A 20906-nucleotide genomic window follows, 5' to 3' on the forward strand; every position below is an offset into this window, starting at 1 on the left:
CAGAAATTTGTGAAGTCCAATTTCAGTTTAATGCAAAATAATAGTTTGGACCAGTAGGGACTAAAATCAAATCCAGGTGACAGTGTTTATTGTAAAATCCCTATATAAATTTAGATTCGTTACGTACTTCGAGATGTGAAACATGCCAATAGAAACACGTTATACGCATTATGCATACTCATTCATGCACTTGCGTAAAGAACGCAGGAAGCATTAATTTCGGCGTGGCTTGCAGCCAGATTATGGCGAAGGCTCAAGAAATTTGTATGAACATGCATTATCATGTGGGTCACACAGGTGCTTAGAGCTGGACGATTGTTTGCGTTCGGAGACGACAGATCATCCCATAGCTTAGATGGCTGGATCCTGAAGCCTTACTCCGAAGGTTGGTGCTGAATTCCACCTTTTTCCATCTGAATGAGGACCATCGTGACGGGCCCCTTTCCCTTCGAATCATCATTTTATTAATACTCGTACTGTGAGCCGCTCGATAGGCCCAACCGGTACTTCTTGTTTTATTCCAGAGGCCTTATGTTGGCCAATTACAATGGCCTGCCGCGCGGTCTAAGGCATGAACCGTCTTCTCTCGCTCGTACACTGCGATCCTGGGTTCGAATCTCACTCGAGGCATGCATGTCTGTGTGCGTTTTTATGTGTTTGTGTTGTTCTGTGTGTAGGAAGCGGCCTTGCGATGTGCTGATCCCCTGTCCAAGGAGTCCTACCGACTGTGTTGATCAAGAAACTGAAAAAGCGGCCAAATTCCACAAGGGCTGTAGAGCCATAGATATACAGACATTCAGATAGATGGATTTATGTGTATTATAGGGAAAGGAATGGAAGTGTTGTGTGTTCACCATTTGAAGCTAAAGTGCTTATTGTATGTAGCACCTCCTTTAATATTTATCTGTGCATTTCATATGATTCTCAGGGTAAACAGCGATGATTACCTTGAACTGCGTTCATCAGTTGGTTTTTGTAATGGAGACGCAGCGTGTTTCCTGTGAGATAAAACTGACTGCTTTCAATGTTATTTAGAAGAAGTAGCGCTTTAAGTGCTTAAGTAGGTCACGGCCGCACAAGTCCACATATTTCCGAATTCGACGCATAAACATCATACCATTCGGCGCTACGTGAAATTGAAGAGGCGTCGTTAAGTTAAACAAGTGAGAGACTTTATCTCTCGGTCTGTGATATTCTACAATTCAGCATTTCGATTAATCAGTCTGTACAAGTTTTGTCACTAGGCCATCATTTTGACACATGTTTCAAACAATAAATTAATAAAAGCGGAACCATTCTTTTTGCAGGAATCTGCGTATACATTTATTTTCTTTCAAAAAGGAAATGTTTGGAATAATAGTTGCAGATTTTGGCGAGATTTATATTTTTCTATAGTTTTGACGTATCTTTCAGACGTAGAACCGTTAAAATATACAGTTATTTTTGAACAGGGAAAAAAGATTAGAATTGCAACCAAACAAGTTACGGAGCCTGTATTTATAATTGCAGGATGTATTATCTCCATCTTGAAGCTGGAAGCAACAGGTTCCTCTGAAACGTGGCTATCGATCTGCCAAACTGACATATTGCTCTAGAGACTTCGAGAAATGTACAGTTTGTATGAATTGAAATAGGATCGGCTGACAAACAGTTATAGATCAGAATACAAATAACAACAAACATCGTTTGCAGGTGACTAGATGAGTTTGAGAAATAGCTGGATCAAGTGTCTCGTTTTTCATGGCCACGGAACTAAATATATACGCAGTTTATCTTAAGATATTACCGTTCTGTTTTCCAGCTGTTTTAATTCATACATATTGTAATTTCATTTTCTGTCGATCTCCAGTTAGGACTCGCATGTGCTCTGTCCGACATTGCTCTAGGCACCGAGTAAGGAAGAAGATAAGGTCGCGCCATAGCTCAAGCGGTTAGTCGCTGGCTTCCCGATCCCGGGTCTGGTCAAGTGGGTGGGATTCGTGGTGAACAAAGTGGCACTGGGGCGGGTTTTCTCCGAGAATTTCGGTTTCTCCTGCCGATCTTCATTCCACCAAATTCTCCATCATCATAATCACCCGGGGCAGGCTACAATAGGCCATTCAGTGGCCGCCGTGCCGAGTGGACCCAGTTGGACTCCACCCCACACTAAGCGAATTTTAAAAAAAGGAAGAAGAAACGGCCCAGTCCGCCACTGTGGTCTATGTACCGAGAATTCTGATGTCGCCGTGATTCACGACGACCAAGTTGGATCTTGGGACGTGTGCCAATTGAAAGCCATTACGCAATTAGTGGCGCCAAGAGCTACTCCAGGAAGTTTTTCCCACATACTCCCACTTAATTACCATTATTTGCAGGTGGAAGAAAATGCGTTCGCGTATTCACAGCCATCTTCATGGCTCTCGTGCATAAAGCAGGGCAGTGGCGGATTTTGATCCTACTGCAAGGCAGCTCAGTTCGTCCAAACAACTCATTTCCTGAATGTCATTTCAAAATTATTCTCAAGTGTTCTTAATCTTGCTAGTGTCTGCTTTCCAGGATCAGAATATCTTGTGAACTTCGTGTTGCTCCATACATGGCGAATCTATAATGCGACTTTATATCTCTCCTTATGTTTCATGTCGGATACTGCCGTACGGGTTTAGATTAAATGAGGTATTAAGCATCTTCATTAAAAGTTTCTGTGTAATTTCTTATTGGTCTGTTCCGTCAAGTACACCCCATTCTCTACAGAGGGTTTATCGTACAGAAATTCGGCACACGAGACAAAAACACAGTGTTTGCAAATTGTTTTTGAAACATGTTTCTGTGTGATGACTATTTAACGAAATGAGAGGAAAACATTTCTAAATATGTAATGGGGCATCTGTAGCGCCGTTATTTTTCCAACATTTGTTTTTATTGGCTGTCTGCTATAAATGAGCAGTTAGGCTTATGCAAAATCCTAAGGAAGCATATGAAAATGGCGTGTGCTTCAAATTCTGTCAGGCCTACGCTTTTATGTCCTTTTAAAAAAGCAAATTTTAATATCAAATTGATGAATTTACTCCGGAGAACAGAAGTGCATTTTAGTTTTCCAGTCTTTACACATGCATAGCGTAGTTGGTTGAGGCACTTCGCTACAAGCCGGAAGGTCGCAGGTTCGATTACCGATGAAGTCATTGGATTTTTTAGTTGACCTAATCCCTCCAGCTGCACTATGGCCCGGGGGTCGTCTCAGCTTCTAACAGAAATGAGTACCAGGAATATTCTTGGGGCTACAGGGCGGCTCACAGATGGCGGTGAGCCGCTGTCCAACATTCTTATGTACTCGGGCACAATTCACTGATGCCCATGGAGGTGCTGGCGCCACCGCACACTACTACTACTACTACTACTACTACTACTACTACTAATAATAATAATAATAATAGTAATACAACAACAACAATACTAATAATAATAATAAAATTTTGCGAAAATATTTAACAGCACTCAGACGTTCAAAAATGTCTCTTGTCTTACAATTTGAATTAATATTAAAAATCGGCTCAATTATATGTGGTTACGGAGGGCGCCCCGTTGGACATGGCTGGTCTAGAAAATGTGGGAGCTTCGACGTCTCGCAACCCTATGAGCCTCTACAGCCTGTTACAGGGATAGCTTTACATTTTACCTTTTTTTACCCTTCATTTTTGCAGGTCGCTACAGGTCTATGCACAGACGGGCCGCACGCACAGCGCCATCTTACGGGAGCAGCGGTCGGAAGATGGCGGTAGTGAGCTGGGCGGTCCTCTCCGTTACCCGCACGCGTGCATTCTCTGGCTACAGTGCGAGCAGGTGAGGATTCTGGGGTTTCCCACTACATAGCTATTACAGGCGTTAATGTTATCAGACGTTTATGCAGCATAGCACGATACAAATAAAACAACTCGGATTATAACGTGTTATTAGTTAGGACTTCCCACCAATGGATATCGGAGGGGGCGCTTTCCCAGGAGTAAAGCGGCCGAAGCATGAAGTTGGCTACTCACGTGTCTCGTGGCTTACATTTCCTCTCTCAGCACGCATTCATGGCGTTCTTCATAAACACAGGGAGAACTTTACTACACTGTCATCGACCCGAAGTATTTCCGACTGTCGCAATTTTGTTATTTTCAGCTTTCCAAAAAAGAAGTATGTGACCATATGAGATTTAGAGAGAGATGGCGCTGGTGTCTTTTCCAGATCCCTCGGCCGTCATACTGGAATTATTTGCGGTGAATATGTATATAGTCGTACAGACAGAAACATCAGTATGAGGGTAGCAGTACCAAAGACCCAACAGAATGCGAATTTCTTCGTGCCCAAGCAACTTGAAGACGGATTCTCTTTCAACCTCTCTTTCGCCTGTTTAACAGAAACATTTTCTCTTGCAAGTTTTGGCTGTCTTTTATTGTATGGTTCAGTGTGATATGTACTTTTTACTTCCACCCGTGAAGTTCCTTTTAATCCCTTATTGTTGGGTTTGGTCGTTGGTCGCAGCCTTCCTATCGCTGTGGTCTGGGTTCGGTCCCAGGTCAGGTGGGATTGTTGTTGGCTGTTTCCCCCCACCAATTCTCATTCTTCTAGCTGTCCCACACTCCTATATTATCATTCGAGGCTGGTACAGTATACCCAGTAGGGGGCCCACGCATCAAGTGGACTGTTTCATAGACTATGCTAGGAATGAAGAAAAACATCATGGTGTGAACCGTGCTCAAAGGCATTTCCATGACTCTCATCCAATAGGGAGCCAGTGTGCAGTGTTTATTGTTGCTTTCATCATTCACGTCGCTTATACAGTATAGCAGGAGAGAAGGCGGGATACCGATTCGCGAATTCTGGAAACCGAAGAGCCGTTCAGGAGGCACACCGGGAAACGGAGAAACAGGAATCAAACTAATAGATTCGAGGTATTGTAGACACACATGGCCACTGAAGGAATTGGCACAGACGCAGTGCGGTTGACTCCATCTGGTTTGAATCTCGGTCACAACACAGGTTAACTAAAACGGTAACGCTTCTGTTTCGCATTAGGGAAGTCACCTGTTCGAATTCCGCATAGTCAGCAGGTTAACTAAGGTTGTAACGAGTGAGATTCGAATTAAGGAGACACCCTGTTCGAATATACAACTGTCCGGTTACAAAGTTGAGCAGGTCAAGTAGAGCGATAACCGAGTGTAACTCGCATGGTAGGTGTCTGATGCCCGTCATTATAGAGCAGGATTTGAAGCAATCACAGCGGTGGCTCTGCCTTATGGAATATAACGTCATGTAGTCTGTTGACCGTCAACTGACGTTTCGGTGGAACATGTTGCCACCATCTTAAGGGTCGAAGAATAAGTCAAGGAAGAAACCAGTGTGAAAGCAGGTGGCAAGCGGAGCTCTGATATCAGGTACTTACATCTCTTACTATAGTTCAATAATGACAAAACTTCGAACACGTATTAGCAGGGGGCATGGCATAGTTCTGTTGTAAGTGTTGCACGTTGGAAATTAAAAGTTACAAGGTTGCAAGTTACAAGTTATGATCTCCATGTGTGCATCTATGGTAACACAACAAACATCCAGCCTGTATTTAGTCTCCTGCACGGTTCCATGTAACGAACCGACATTTACCGATTCGATGGTTTCAGAAGTGCCTTTCTTCAGTTTCTGTATTTGACAGTGGTGGAACTCAGACGTGTTCTTTGACATGCCCTAAGAAGGAGAACTCTAGTGGTTAGGCTGTGATAACGTTGGAGGCCAAGGGATTAGTCGCACCCTCCTGGTGGTAATGGGGTGGTGCTATGTATTGCTGAAAGGGAAACAAGTTCTGCGGAATATCATCTGTCAGCTGTGGCCACAGCCAGTTCCCTAGGAAATCCAGGCAGGTGGCACTAGTAACCGTGATCTCAGCAAAGAAGAATGGCATATACACTTTCTGCTCCGATAATGCACAAAACAGATTCACCTTCTGGCAATTTCGTTGCAGCTCGACAGAAGCCTTTGGGTTTTGTAGGCTCCAGATTCCATAGGAGTACCTACCTTGCCAGATGCATGAAAATCGCCTTTTCACCAAAAATCACCCCAAACATGAGATTTTCATCTTCTGATATAATACCAGGAAAATATACACAAACAGTTGAACGAGATTATTTGTCATTGCCTGAAGTAACAGCAGTCTGTGTGGCTTCATGTGCAAACGCTTCTTCAGAACCCGTCAAACAGTTGCGGGTGACATTTGTAAGCTGTTTATTGGCTCCGTGAATGGATTAGTGGGCTGCGTGAAAAAGCTTGTCCAACTCGTTCCACATTTGCGTCACTGCTCCATGGCCGGCCCGGCCCACTCTTGCAGAGACTACCGTCTTCTGTAAGTTTTTGATGTCACACCGCCCTGCGTCATTTCCAAATCTTGATCGATATTTCCTCTACATCATCGTCACAGTTTTTATAGCATGGTACCAGAAGCAACACAGAACATTTTTTTAAGGGTAGCCATTTTGTTTAACTCACGGACGCAGCGCCATTCTGGGGCGGAAAATGGAACGACTACTTTCCGGGAAATCTAAAGCCGCTTATAACATGACCATTTATTGCAGCATCTAAAGTGGCGTTAGAAATGCGTTTGAAATCTGTGAGGTTTTTGTGAAACATCCTCTATTAAAGCAGCGTATTGTAAATATCCTTGCTTTTTTGATATTTTTTGCATTTGCATTTGAATGGATAATTAACAGTCGTGTACTTTAAGCAGTGTGAATTATAGCCGAATGATCAATTAACAGTCACCCATCTGAAGGCCTGGGGAGAATAATTTCTTGCTTTATCAGAAAGGCATGTATATTGCCAGCAGCACTGTATTTCTGAATGGCCTGGGTGAACTGAAGAATACGCCCACGAAGTGCTCTGTTCCTGGAACTCCGGCCCAGACGAGGAAAACGTAGGAACAAAACCAGCCAACATTCCTGCACTGAAAGCGGGCCGTTAGTGGTTTGCATTTGGTACTACAGGGTCTGGTGAAAATACGGTACAGTCGTGGTAACAGACGGTAGATGTTGCAGCCTCAGGCAGGATCAGCGCAGTATGCACTGGATCGGTCTGTATAATGCGAACAGCGGTGCCGAGAGAGACAGATGCGAAGTTACGGCATTGCATTGTTCCGAATCATAGTCTGCATGCGCTCGTATTTGGCAACATCGTCGCCCACCACTGTCTGCCTCGCGCTGTATTCATACACCTCCTGGCGCGCTTTCTTCATTGGCCATTCCTTTTTAGAAGTACAATAACATGAAAATCCAGTACTTCGAAACTTCTCAAGGAATCATTTCATTTCAACAGCAAAGATCAACTTTCAGTAGCACTAGCCAAGATTGACGAACGCTGACTGGTTTAGACTGAGCACGTGACAATCCTTGCCATTGCGAATCCAAGGTGACCCACCAAACCAAATGAAGGCTGGTGTTCTGCAGTAAAACATGCCGTAAACGGAACACGGGTTAAGCAGAAAATCCTAGATTATAGAGTGAAGGGAAACGTAAAATAACTTGACAGGCGGAAACTGCTTATCTCGGAAAAGAAAAAAATAAGTATTTAACGGAGGTGTGCTTCAGTACTTAATTTTGGTCATAATGGCCGCGCCATAACTCAAGCCGTTAGTCGCTGGCTTCCCACCGCGGCGGCCCGGGTTCGATCCCGGGTCTGGTCAAGTGGGATTTGTGGTGTACAGTGGCGCTGGGGCGGGTTTTCTCCGAGTACTTCGGTTTCCCCTACCAATCTTCATTCCACCAAATTCTCCATCATCATAAACACCCGGGGCAGGCTACAATAGGCCAATCAGTGGCAGCCGTGTCGAGTGGACCCAGTTGGACCCCCCCACTAAGCGAATGTTTTTTTTTTGGTCTTATAATTCTATTCCATATTGTGCCTCTTGGTATACATCTGAGACGTCCTCCCGAAAACTGGGAAGTATTAAACCTAGCGCTGGTTTTGGCCTAAGTAAAGCTTCCTCTGTGCTTAACTAAGCACCGCACCATGAAGACTATGCCTCGCAAGTCGGATCAGAAGACGTTAGTCTCTGATTTATGACATATACTTAGGAGGTTTCATGTCGACTTTCGGCCGGGACACCGACTAGACAGTATTTTCGTGGTTTTCCTTAGACCCTCCAGGAAAGTGCGTGAATAGCCGTTTAATATAGATCACGACTGCTTCCTTTTACATCCTTTTCGATTCATAATTTTTATCATTCTGCCACTGGATGCTGACGGCCGAGAAATCGAGTTCGATTTCCAGCAGGGCCAAGAGAATCTTCCCTTGTCCACAGCTTCCAGACCAGCTCTGGACTTCACCCGGTCGAAAATCCAATGGCTAAGGGAGAATTTTTCCCCTGAGTGTGAAGCGACAAAGGCATGTAGCTGGCCATCCAACCACCATCTTGTGCAGAGGTTATGAATGCGTGGAGCCATACCTCTCTTCCACCATACGTTTTCATTGCTTGATGTTTAATGAAGCACAGAGGCGACTTTATCTCTACCATTCGATTCCATTGTCGGAGCTACTGACGATGCCTTTAAATAAACCACAAGTACGTAAAAAAGTGAATAAATAAAAAACGCATGTGACTTCTGGGAATCGAGGAAAGATAGGAAAAAGGGAGAAATAATGAAAGAGGGCGTTGAAGGGAAGCTGGAAGATAGCAGGAAGGAATGAAAGTAGGAAGAAAGAGATAGGAACAGAGAAAGTAACGATTAAGGAGAAATAAAGACGCGGAAGGAGAAACGAACATAGAGTACTATAGAAGTGAATACTGTAAATGCGGTTATGATTCTGTTTTATCGGCCCAGTGGCCGGTCTGGCATTCAGCCGACGGACCTGCCACGGCGCCCATGCAGTTTCATAATGCTGCGTCATTATAGAAGCTACTACGGCAAATGTGGAAATACAAGTCATCGCTTGTTTCCGTGGCAGAACGCTTATTCCCATTCATGAAGGTGCATATTTATGAACCAGTTGTGAATAAAGAGAAGCGACTCTTACGATTACGTGACTGCTTCGACCACTGGTCTGCAGACCAGTAGCACACCCTCCGTCTTCCCTAAAGTGTTCTTTGGTCTATGTAGTGAACTAAAATTGGCCACGACATCATTCCCTTTTGATGCAAAATCTATAGTTTTCACACCGTCGATAAATAACCGTGTAGGATGGCATTAACTTTCTTTCTTGGGGCGGTAGGTGTGGGGCAGGTGGTAGGTGAAGTGGCTTATGGCGTATCCTTTTTGCTGGTTATAATTCCCCCTTCGCATTCCGGGTATTCAGGGTTGGGGTCTGGCCCCAAACACAGGCTATCCTGACGACTTGCAGTTCTCGCGATTTTCCTCAGCCTTAAAATAGGCTATAACCGCTTCCTGTCATGCCAATCCCAAATTACCAGTCATTGTATCACTTGATACCTAATTCATGAAGTTGATGAAGCGTTGTTACATAAAAATAAGACACAACGGAAAGTCTTATGATTAGTCTCTACAGCTGAAGGACCGAGCAGGTTGGCGTATCCGTAACGCTCCAGGCTTGCTAATCTACTTTCCTTGTTTTGAAAAAAAAAATAAGAGTAGGCTTATGCGATCATAATGTTTTCAGTGCTGTAGCGGTTCTCTTCCCCTCGCGCGGTGCGATGGGAGCCACTTCTAGCACTTCATGTCCCGCGGTGTTACCGACTTATATCAGTTTCGCCCTTTGGATAGTTGAGTTTCGGAGCATGGAGGGCGCCGAGTTGGCAGTGACACCTTGTAGCGGCTTAGTTTGCCGCTACGTCCATGGTTGTAAAAATCACTTACGCTGGGTTTATCTTTACCTCCTTCGCTTCCGTGGGTGTTGATATGATTGGTTGGGAAAGCTGAAGGGCTTGTTTGGGCTACAGTAGTCACCAGGGGGTGGTGGCTACAAATTTGAAGGTTGCCTTCTGGTAAGAATATGTAGCGAGATGACTGTCTCAGGTTCGGGTATGGTAGAACAGATCAGTCCCTGGGTCTTAGCGGGCCTTGCTCTAACAGGGCAGGAGGAACACTATACCATATACATCGTACACTTGCACATAATGACAACAATGGTTGGCTCTTGATAATTGATTTGTTGAAGAGCACCGCAAATTACACGTAGGGTCACACTGATGTGTAAATGACTACAGATTCACTTTAACTTTATGGAAGTTTTTAAGTTGAATTTATAGTCTAAAATTACACTATGATCACGTAATAATTTAGTATGTAAGATAGTCTAACAGGTTGATCTGCATTTCTGTGGAGCGCGGATGCCTGTCAAGTATAACCAGAGTGCGTTTGGAACTGATCTGCTCTGAAGCAGCGAGCTGCTCACAGTCTCAGCTTCCGCAAGAAGTTGCCTCTGTCAGAATTTTGCATTTCCGAATCAGATGAATTTGCTGAGCGATTTTAGCCCTGAAAACACAAACGGCACTTTTGACAGCTCCTTGATATATGATAAGCTTAGCGTGGGTATCGGGCCAACCTACTTTTGGTGTATTGCTTGTCTTAGATGTCAAATATATTAAAAAAGCGCTGACGTTGTGTAGGAACAGCTAAATTTTTTGTGAAAAGTTGCGGGTGGCTACATCCTCTTCACACAGCAAGAATGAGCGAACGTAAGAATGTGGCTGTCTCCGTAATCCAGACTTATGACATATAGCTTACAGTTTAGTAGTCTTAATCAAATATTCATGTATGTATTGTATGTATGTATTATGGAAGGGGGTGGGTTTCGCCATGCACTTAGACCAGTTATTGGTCCATTGTGCGTCCCCCTGTTAATTTCTACTATCGCCATGCACTTAGACCAGTTATTGGTCCATTGTGCGTCCCCCTGTTAATTTCTACTATCGCCATACGCTACCGGTAACGGTGCGTGCCATCAGGCCCCGTAGAGCCAACGAGGTCGGCCCCCGGTACCTTGATGCTTCCCGCATCCACCAGAGGCATTGGAGACTACTTGGGCGGGAAAGGACCTGTAATTTAGCTCAGAGGTCTCCTAAAGACATGAGGTTCTTTCACGTGCCGTAAATCTACGACACGGGACACACGGCTTAAAGTCCCTCCCGGAGGACTTGTTCCCTGAATTTTTCCGCCCTTAAAAATTCCACGACCTCCGCCGGGTTTGAACCCGCGTACCTCGAGTCATGAGGTATCAAATATTCATTATAATGCGCCTAATTTTAATGGAAGGTTACACTCCCCATATTAACTTTTGAATATCTGGATGAAACTTAGTATGTATGAATATACCATAGCACCTGAGCCCCTCTCAACGGTGTACTTCATAAATCCCTCCCACCAGTCTACGTGTCTGTAAATGTATCCCCCTATCGTTGCTAGGCAACGACTCGGTAAATAGTTTACCGTGGCAACGAATACGAACACAGCAATAGAAGAATTGACTTGAAAGGATTCTGACGATGGTGTATACTGTACTTCTTTTGGCTTATTTTGGACTTCACCCATCGTCCGGTATATAAAAAAGACAAAAAACCACAACGTTTCGGAGACGGAGACAGATCCAGCCTCCGAAACGTTGTGGTTTTTTGTCTTTTTTATATACCGGACGATGGGTGAAGTCCAAAATAAGCCAAAAGAAGAATAGAAGAATTGTTGAACGATTCATTTTCTGTGCATGAGTAATATTAAAAGTTGTTCCTTACAGGAGGTTCTTGATAAGCGCTTAGACTTGCGCGTGGACGCCATGTTGGAGCAGGGATTGTTGCGAGAGCTGCTGGATTTTCATCGGCTGTATAACGAACAGAGGATTGCTACAAGCACGTGAGTAGTCTACATACACCGCCCAGACGTTCCTCCGTCTACGTTGTGAATGAGACGCTGGGATAAGCATGGACAAGAGCATGCATGTTGACAGTGATACAGAAGTGGACTCACGTCCCCTGCAGAGCAACGATTCAAAATGTGATTATAACCACCATCATCATAGCCATTCAGTGCTTTCCTTCTTCCTTTTGCGGGACACATACGCCGTTATAGCAGTTAGATCGAAACGGTAACAACACAAGTAGTATTTATTATCTGGTGGATATTTCATAGCAGATGTACCATCTTCATCCTCATTTTTTTTTTATTTGTTTCTTCTTCGTTCTCTTCTTATTCTTCTCTATATTTTCGTAAAGAAAATCTGTAAAATGTCGGCCACGTGTTCGCCTGAGCTGTCGTGCCTACCTTGAATCATTCAGGCCATCGAAGAGCATTTTTATTGGAGAATTTCTGGGAAAAGTAGACGAACATGTGTTTCGAAAGCGGAATTCATACCCTCTGCAAAAGTATACAGGGCATTGTTATTATTAACACTTGCTTTCGGAAGAATAACATCCATGATAATATCAGTGCTCAAATATTTATTGCGATAAGCGTAAATATTTTAAGCATTTATTCGAATAAGCCATACGTATTTGTTCTCTTATGATATTAGTGTAACACCCGATGACAATTCAACGGGAAAACTCATTATTTGTTTCGTACTATTAATTTACCTTGCTGTCTTCTGTATTCCGTTCCAGCTGTGCATGTTATTATGCAGGTCGCCCTTTAAAACCATATCTCACCAACTGCACGTACAAAAATCAGTTATAAACCATCTTCCTTTATCTAGTATACTACGCTTCACACTTCCATGTCAAAATACAATAATATCAGTACAAAATAATCACATTCACGTACGTTCATGCACCGTGTTAATGCTCGACAATACATTGCTCTCTTAACCCGAAACTGCGTAATTACAGACCTTTATGTATACATGGAGAAGAAGGGTTGACCAGCAAATAACTACAGGCGAAAGAAAACTTCGGTTAATGACTGTCGGGAATAAAAGACTTCTGTAATCTCCACGCGTGTCCGGAAGACCCTTCATTGTTGACTGTTGAATATACAGGTTAGGAAATGTACGCATAGTGTAGCAGTTCATGTTCATTTATCTCTAAAACCGTTAGACGTGTGAAATAATTGCATTGGACGTACAGTGTTGTCTGTGTTTCTCACGTATTATGTTCGAAGCATTTTTCGCCCCAATTATGCCCAAGAAAAAGCCCAGAGACCCCTCCAAAATTAGAATGTGCCGACAAATTTTAGTTAATTCCCCAAAATTAATTTTGTCAGCGGTTCTCAGCCTGTTTTATGTGTGCTGATCTCCTGACCATTGAAAAAACGCTGTTGATAGGCTTCCCGCTGGGTTGCAATAGCGGTTCGTTCGGTGTGACGTGGAGCACGCTTCGGGATAAAATATATACGGGAGCTGGAAAATCTCGGCCAGGGGAGAACACCATTGGGAGGAGGTGGACGTAGAATGAGTGTTACATAGGTCTCAGAACGCATGAACATGGGCAGTGGGTTGAACTGGCTCAGCATAGGGTCCAGCGGCAAGCTTTCGTTGGTTTACTGCTTTTCTCTTTTATTTCTTTCGATTTTCGTGGAACTTACCTAGCCTTCAGATTAGCGAGTAGCAGAGGATGTTTCCGCCAGGGGTAAAGCGGCCGGCGCGTGAAGCTGACCACTCCCATTTGGTGTCCCGGGTTGAGAAGAATGGAGCTATATTTCTGGTCACCCAAGCGTCTTCATGACGTGCTGCGTAATTAATTAACTACAGGGACAGCTTCACCTTCACTCTCAGTTTTTCATATTCATGAATTGCTCATTTTATGCTCCTTTGCTTTCCAACCCGCGTCATGTATTTGACTCCATTTGATTATTCTTGCATGCATTTTCTATCCCCTTGTTCGCTTTTTTTTTTCCTTNCCCCCCCCCCCGTGTACTGCCCACTTCGTATTGCAGACGTCCGCGGCAATGACCGGCGACACAGTACTCTCACAACCTTGAACAACGCCACCGTTACATGACGTCATGACCGGCATGACTCAAGGTTCTCAGCAACATCGGCGACGGAGGACTGGGATAGTACTGCTGCAGAGGCACTCTGTGTAGAGTTGAGCATAAACAGACGCACAAAGGGAAGAAGCCGCCTCACCACTTCATATTTGGAAAGTTCATAACGGGTTTAGATGAAGTTCGGAATTTGGCGTCGCCATTAAAATTTGACAACCGAATATAATTTTGGTTCGTAGAGGTCCAATATAACCCAGCTTTGCTTTCCTTGAAGCACAAGTAGAACTTAACAATCTTCTAAAAGATGTGGCCAGTAATTGACATATAACATAACAGGGGCACGCAGTAGCGTGGTTGGTTGAGGCACTATGCTACAGGCCGGAAGGTAGCGGATTCGATTCCCGATGAGGTCATTGGATTTTTCAATTAACCTAATCTTTCCAGCCGCACTATGGCCTTTGGGTTGAGTCAGCCTCTAACAGAAATGAATCTTCCTGGGGATAAAGGGCAGATGGCGCATAAGGCTGACAACCTCACCAACATCTGTGAGTGAATTCTATAGGTAGAAAATGTGGGAGCCTCAACGTCTCACAACCAAATGGGCCTCCATGGCCTGTTACAGGGATAGCTTTAAAATAAAGTAAAGCTATCCCTGTAACAGGCCATGAAGGCCCATAGGGTTGTGAGACGTTGAGGGTCCCACATTATTTAGACAATAGGCTCAAAGATGGCGGTAAGGTTGTCAGCCTTACGCGCTGGCCGCGCTTTACTCCCCAGGAGTCTTAGTACTTGATATACTCGTAGATGCTTCATATGCATGGGATTGAAATTCTGAGTAACACATACTTCATGGGTGAAGTCTGGTTCAACCTCAGCAGATAACACAAGTTGACAGGATAGTCAGCTTTGGAAGCTAAGAGCATCCTCACATATTACAAGAAATGCCCTTACATTCTGAGAAGGTAGGTCATGCCGTAGATTGGACAGTTAGTCACTGGCTTCTCACTGTGGTGGTGTGTTTTCAGCTGCAGGCTAGTTCATGTGGTATCTGTGGTGGACAAAGTGGCACTGGGGCAAGTTGCTTTTGAGAACTTCAGTTTCCTGTGCCAATTCTCATGTCACAAAATACCTCATTTCTCTCATCTCTAATCTGGGACTGGTACAGTGGGTCATTTACAGCTTAAGTACCAAGGACTAAGTCTCATTCACCCTAAGAGTAAGAAAAATCCTCAGCACATAGGCATATGAGTAGAACTGTAGGGCCATTGTTTAGTTTAAGAAACAGTCAATGTTGAAGTATATCAGTGCATAATTATGTAGTTCTCCCTACTGAAACTTTGTAAAAGACACCATTGGATTCAGCAGGAGACACTGTGTGTCATATGGCTGGGGCTACAGTATGTACACTGAAGAAATTTTTCAGAGAAAGGATCATTTTGGAGAGATTATTGTTTCCTGTATTCCAAAATCTTATATCTCCAGACATGTTTGTACTCTAGGGATTTCTAAATGAACATGTGTACCAGAATAATCCAAGATGCATTTAGAAACTCAAAGTAAGTATTGAAAATGCTATTGGCAGCATTGCGATGCATCTCATATTTATGTTTCTCAAAACATGACCAAGAGGACTGTATTCAGAACAATTGAAGATATTTCCAGCATGTTTTGTGAACACTTATTTATGTTTCATGTTAAGTGAGATGTACATGTAAAATACAGTGTTCTGTATTTGGGTACAATATTAAATGGATCACCCTGTACAGGGAAAAATAATATTTCTTGTCTGAACAGTGTAATAACTGTAATGTTGATATCCTTTATCAGTTATGTAACATATGATTCAGAACCAGCATAATGTGTGCGTTGTTTGGTAGCTTTGTCAGCTGTGGATTTTTTACTTGCAATAAATGCAAATTAAAATGAATAATTAAGGATATCAAGTTGCAAAGAAACATTTTGAAAATGTGTATATATATATATATATGCTATAGAAGTAAGGAACAATGAACTTCATAATCAACTGAAAAAATATGAAATGTATGCCCAAGATGCCACTTCCATTCTGCTGTTCGAGTTGTGCAAGAGATTGCAAATTCACGAATCTGCCAGTCTTGTATAGATATATCCATAATTTGCAAAAATAAACATGGTTTTGCAGAACATTCATTCACTCATAATGTGTAAGGATGTTTGTACAAATGTATTCATGTATACATGGCACAGGTAAGTCTTGCAATGTCTCTTGGTCAAGCTATACCGTAAGTAGAGATCTGTGTAGCTGTTAACTTGAGATTACCCTTCTTTCAATAATTAGAAATTCTTAATAGATCAGCCCTGCCTATCGCAAGATGCAAGAACCAAAAGATAGCATGGCAGAGATTTTCTGATGCCTTCTATGGCTGGTTAACCATCTTTGGAACTAGGTAGCTAGAACAGTTGTCCTAAACTTATGAAAGGAGAACCAGCGGTTGTAAATGAATGTCACAGCAGTACCATAATTCAGTTTTCTTAATTAATATACCACCTGGGTGACCATCGAGGTAAAACATGTTCCACTTACTTGAAGGGTGGTGCCATTACAGAAACATACTGTGAGAGTGGGCAAATGGACTGTGCTACTAAGTATGAGTAGGTTTAAATTACATTTCTGGAGTCTTTTCAGAAGTTCTCAGGATTATATGACATTAATAATATGACAGAGAAGCTTTGAACCCCTAGGAACACCTTAAGTGTACCACATAATGAAGTTTAGATATTACTGACTTGTTTGCTATATTTGTTCACATTGATGTTATTAAAAGCAAAATAAAAACGAGATTTATTTTGTCTGCAGCGAGCCAGACTACTCAAAGGGAATATTCCAGTCAATTGGGTTCAAGGAGTTCCACGAGTATCTGGTGCTCAGTGAAGAAGACCGCAGCTCTGAAAAAGGCTCCAAATTGCTCCATTCAGGAGTGGATGAACTGAAACGTGTCACCAGACGATATGCCCGACGCCAGCTGCGCTGGATCACTAGTCGCTTCCTACGCAAGTCTAGTCGACAGGTGAGGTAACACCGTTACTGTTGTGTTTGATACATAACACAGCTATACTAGAAATACAGTATGTACTTTATTATTACAGTTAGAAGACTCCACATATAAATTCTATTACCTTAATGTTACAAATGCCCTACCAGGAATAGTCAGTTCCGCAATGCAAATGTTTTTAATGTTCCCAATGAAAATCTCCATGTGGCTTGACTCTCAGTCATTGTGTAAAGCAGTCATGTTTCAGACTGTCTCTTTTCTGTGAATTTTCCATCTGCTTATTAAGGACTGAAGTTGTTCCTATACCTATCTTACTTGGCTGATATATGGCTTTCCCAGAGATGAAGTACATGCACTGTGAGGTACCAAATCTCAATTAATGACTATACAGGGGTCAGCTATTTAAGTGGGGAAAGCATAAGTACCACTAAAAATCTTCTTTAATGTTGCATCTGTTTGTGTAAACTTACACATGATTCATGATGTACTGTCACACACATATTTTATTTAAAATAAGCTATTCAGTCAATGGCGTGTTTTTTGTCTTGCAAGACCATTTTCTGCATAAAGATCATCTTGTAAGATTGAAACATTATGGAAGTGACTATATCTTATTGCAAAGAAAGTCTGTATGATTGTAAGAGATATAAATAATACACAATGTACTATGTTTCAGAAGTTAGGTATGCAGGTGGCAAATAAATCAAGAGGAAGGAAACATATCATAGTTTATTTTTCAGCAAAGTTTGTGTGCTCTATTTTCAATGATAAAATGTTGCATATAGACCTGTTGCTAGGCGGTAACTCTGTAAGCAGCGGCTGCTGCTAGGTAATGCCCACAACAAACATGCATGCAACAACAGAAAACAGTGTTTTGTATGGTCTGTGCCATGGCTGTTTCTGGGAAATGGCTTGGTAAAGACATTTCTGTGGCAATGGACATAAACACAGCAATAGAAAAACAGTGTTTTCTGTGTGGTCTGAGCTGAGTTGTTATAAGAAAGGGGCAAAGTAAGTTGATGGTTCTATTCTGTATGGGAGGCTGTGAAGAAATAGTTAGTTGCAAAAGGGTTCAGTTGAAAGTCATGTTGTGAAGAGAGGACTTTATACGTGTAATTCAGTGAGACTGTTATAGTTCCTGTGTTAAAATATGTGGAGACTGTAATAAACTGAGGACACTAATCTGTGTGTGTCATTGATCTATGAAGTGTAGTCACAAGTCATGTGTGTATAAGCGGTCAATAAATCCAGTCACCAATCCAAACCCCGTCTGTAGTCACACATACACATGACAGTATTTTTACTGTAAACGGAACTTACTCCTCAAATGCACTTTGTACTTTGGAGACTGAATTAATAGATATATTCCACCATTTTACCCAGGTTCCACCAATGTATGGGCTTGATGCTACTGATCCAAACTTCTGGAATGAACATGTACTGGAGCCTGCAGTGCAGATAGTGAAGAGCTACATGGAAGGTCAGAAACCTGCAGAGGTGGAACCTCTACCCGTCATTGAGCAGTCCAAGAAGAATGACTTAATATCCCACCATTGTGATGTGTGTGATAGAATATTTATTGGAGATATCCAGTGGAATGATCACTTGCATTCCAGGAAGCACCACAAAATGTTAAAACACAAGCAAGTGCATAAAGATTGAAAGATTGATACTACACGGTCATTTGTTCCCTAAAGTCAAATATATCAGTCCACAAACCTCATCCTTGTTCCACTCAATTTAAAATTTAATTTTCTTTAGAAACTCCTTTATTTATAGCTGGAATAGCTGTGGTGCCAGGCTGGCTAGGACAGGATTTTCTCAGCTTCATCATGTCCAGACTTGCAACAGGGTTTACCCAGCTTCCTACCAGGTGGGTACCAGACTTTTTTTGGTATAAGGAAATTCTTCATGTATACTACAATAGTGTTTGGCTGTGGAAAGTGGGAAAGTTTCATGTACACGAATATGATGGCATTGTGTGACGAAGAGCTTTCATGAAAAGGTCCCAGGCAGGAAAGATGGAATTAGCACAGGTTTTTGCTATGGACTTATGACTAGGCTGAATGGGAAGACACTGATCTTCACCTGCTTGGTAATAAGGATGTCTCCTGTCTGTGCATATGGACATGTATTATAAATGTAGGAATAACTTATTTTTTGGCATAAAGAGGCATAAGTTATACATGCTTACTGAAGAAATCTTCAGTTTTGAAATTTAATAATCTTTGAAGTATAAAATAGAAAACTGGGAGGTGTGGAGAATCTGTCAAAGTCGTTGTACATTAAGATCTTGATGTAGCCATCATTGATATCTGCAAATATCCAATAAGTATTCAGTTTTGGTCCAGGTAGAGTGAAACAGATCCTTTGGGGTGTCTCTTCAGCTGTGATCATGGTCATTCTTGTTTGTAGGTGTTTGCAGATCATAGATTTTCTCAGCAAAAACAATGTTTTTCATGTCTTCACATGGAAAGATCAAATTGTGTAAGATCTGAACTTCTTGAAGGCCAGGTTATTAGCATACCTTCCGACACTTCAGTTAGGAAACCGTGTGTTCAGAGCTTTGTGAACATGAAGAGTGAACGTAGGTGAGAATTAATTTAATTTGAAAACAACTGAAATTGCATCTCTGTGTTCACTTTCATCCATCTGTGGGAAATAATTCTGACAGACATAAATACAAGGGTTGGATAAAAAGTAGTGACAGCACTGCTGTAACATGAAAGATGTGCGTCAGGTGGCACTAGCGCCGTCTGTAGCTGATAGAAGTTCAGTTGAAGTAGTGCAGTGAGTGGCTCTGGTTGTGTTTCATTGAGTTGCACTGTGCATCGTCTTGAAGTGCAGGGAGCACAGTTCAAGTGCCCTAAGAACAATGCTCCTCGATAAAAATTGGAATTTGCATGAGGTCGTAGTGCACAAAACTGTTATCAGGGACTGCGAAAAGCATGTGGTGATGCTGCTTTGCCATATCACACAGTGGCATGATGGGAGAAATTGTTCTGTGAAGGGAGGGATGCCGTTCAGGATGACCCCATGCTGACAGCCACACAATTCAGCTTCTTCTTTGCTGGATGTTGATCGTCGATGGGCTGTGTGGGAGTTAGCTGCTGAGGTAGGCATATGTTACAAATATTATATTTGAGCATCCTGTTACATTTAAGACGGTGTTTGTCTCATATATAATATGTTACAAAACCGTGCTCCACATTCTGCATGATGTTCTTGGATACTGCAAAATTGCAGCGCGTTGGGTACCGCATACAATGTCCGAGGTGCAACAATGGCAACGTTATAAAACTGCACAGGACTTGTTGGACCGGTACCAGAAAGAAGATGACGACTTCTGTGGAAGGATCGTCACTCTGGACAAAACTTGGGCTCACTCATACGAACCGCACTTGAAGCGACAAATGAATGGAAGCATCCGGGCTCTCCTCGTCCAAAGAAAGTGCACCCTACGCAGAGTAATGTGAAGGCGATGTTCACTGTTGCATATGACATTGATGGAGTGATACTGCACCACATTGTACCTCGACAGAGAGTAAACGCTGGCTACTGCTGCAATTTCCTGCGTAATCATCTTCATCCAGCACTCAGGAGAAAGAGAAAACACTTGTTGGCAACGAACCCCATTATCCTTCATGACAATGCAAAGGGCTCATACTGCTGATGCTGTCAAGGATCTCCTTCGCCGCTGGCGATGGGAGATACTGCAACATCCGCCATACTCACCCGATATGAGTCCGTGCAGTTATGATCTCTTTGCCAAAATGAAAGAACCACAGTGAGGGACAGGTTAAAACACAAGAGAGGAGATTATTCGTGCTGTAGGGCAGTCACTGCTGGACATCAACAAAAGTGAACGTGCTGATGGTGTACGACTTACAGACTCACATTTCTTTTTTGGCCTCATCAAAAGCTCCATATGCCTAATGTATTAATTTTCCTTGTCAATGTTTTGCGTATTATTTTAGTGTTGAAGGGATTTAGTTTGGCATGCTCCAAC

At 42.7% G+C, this 20906-nt stretch overlaps 1 protein-coding gene across 2 annotated transcripts in view; it reads left to right on the forward strand.

Annotated features, from left to right (window-relative positions):
- Window positions 1-18572, forward strand: part of LOC111868653 (tRNA dimethylallyltransferase) — a 126492-nt gene extending 107920 nt beyond the window's left edge. For both annotated transcript variants that reach the window (XM_023859512.2, XM_023859513.2), the window contains exons 4-7: window positions 3678-3816; window positions 11683-11798; window positions 16702-16912; window positions 18281-18572. In XM_023859512.2, the coding sequence (XP_023715280.1) occupies window positions 3678-3816; window positions 11683-11798; window positions 16702-16912; window positions 18281-18559 (745 nt within the window). In that variant the 3' untranslated portion in view covers window positions 18560-18572. The remainder of the gene's footprint in view (window positions 1-3677; window positions 3817-11682; window positions 11799-16701; window positions 16913-18280) is intronic.
- The last annotated feature ends 2334 nt before the right edge of the window (window positions 18573-20906 follow it).

This window comes from Cryptotermes secundus, unplaced genomic scaffold, assembly GCF_002891405.2.
Source record: "Cryptotermes secundus unplaced genomic scaffold, Csec_1.0 scaffold696, whole genome shotgun sequence".
Lineage (NCBI taxonomy): Eukaryota > Metazoa > Arthropoda > Insecta > Blattodea > Kalotermitidae > Cryptotermes > Cryptotermes secundus.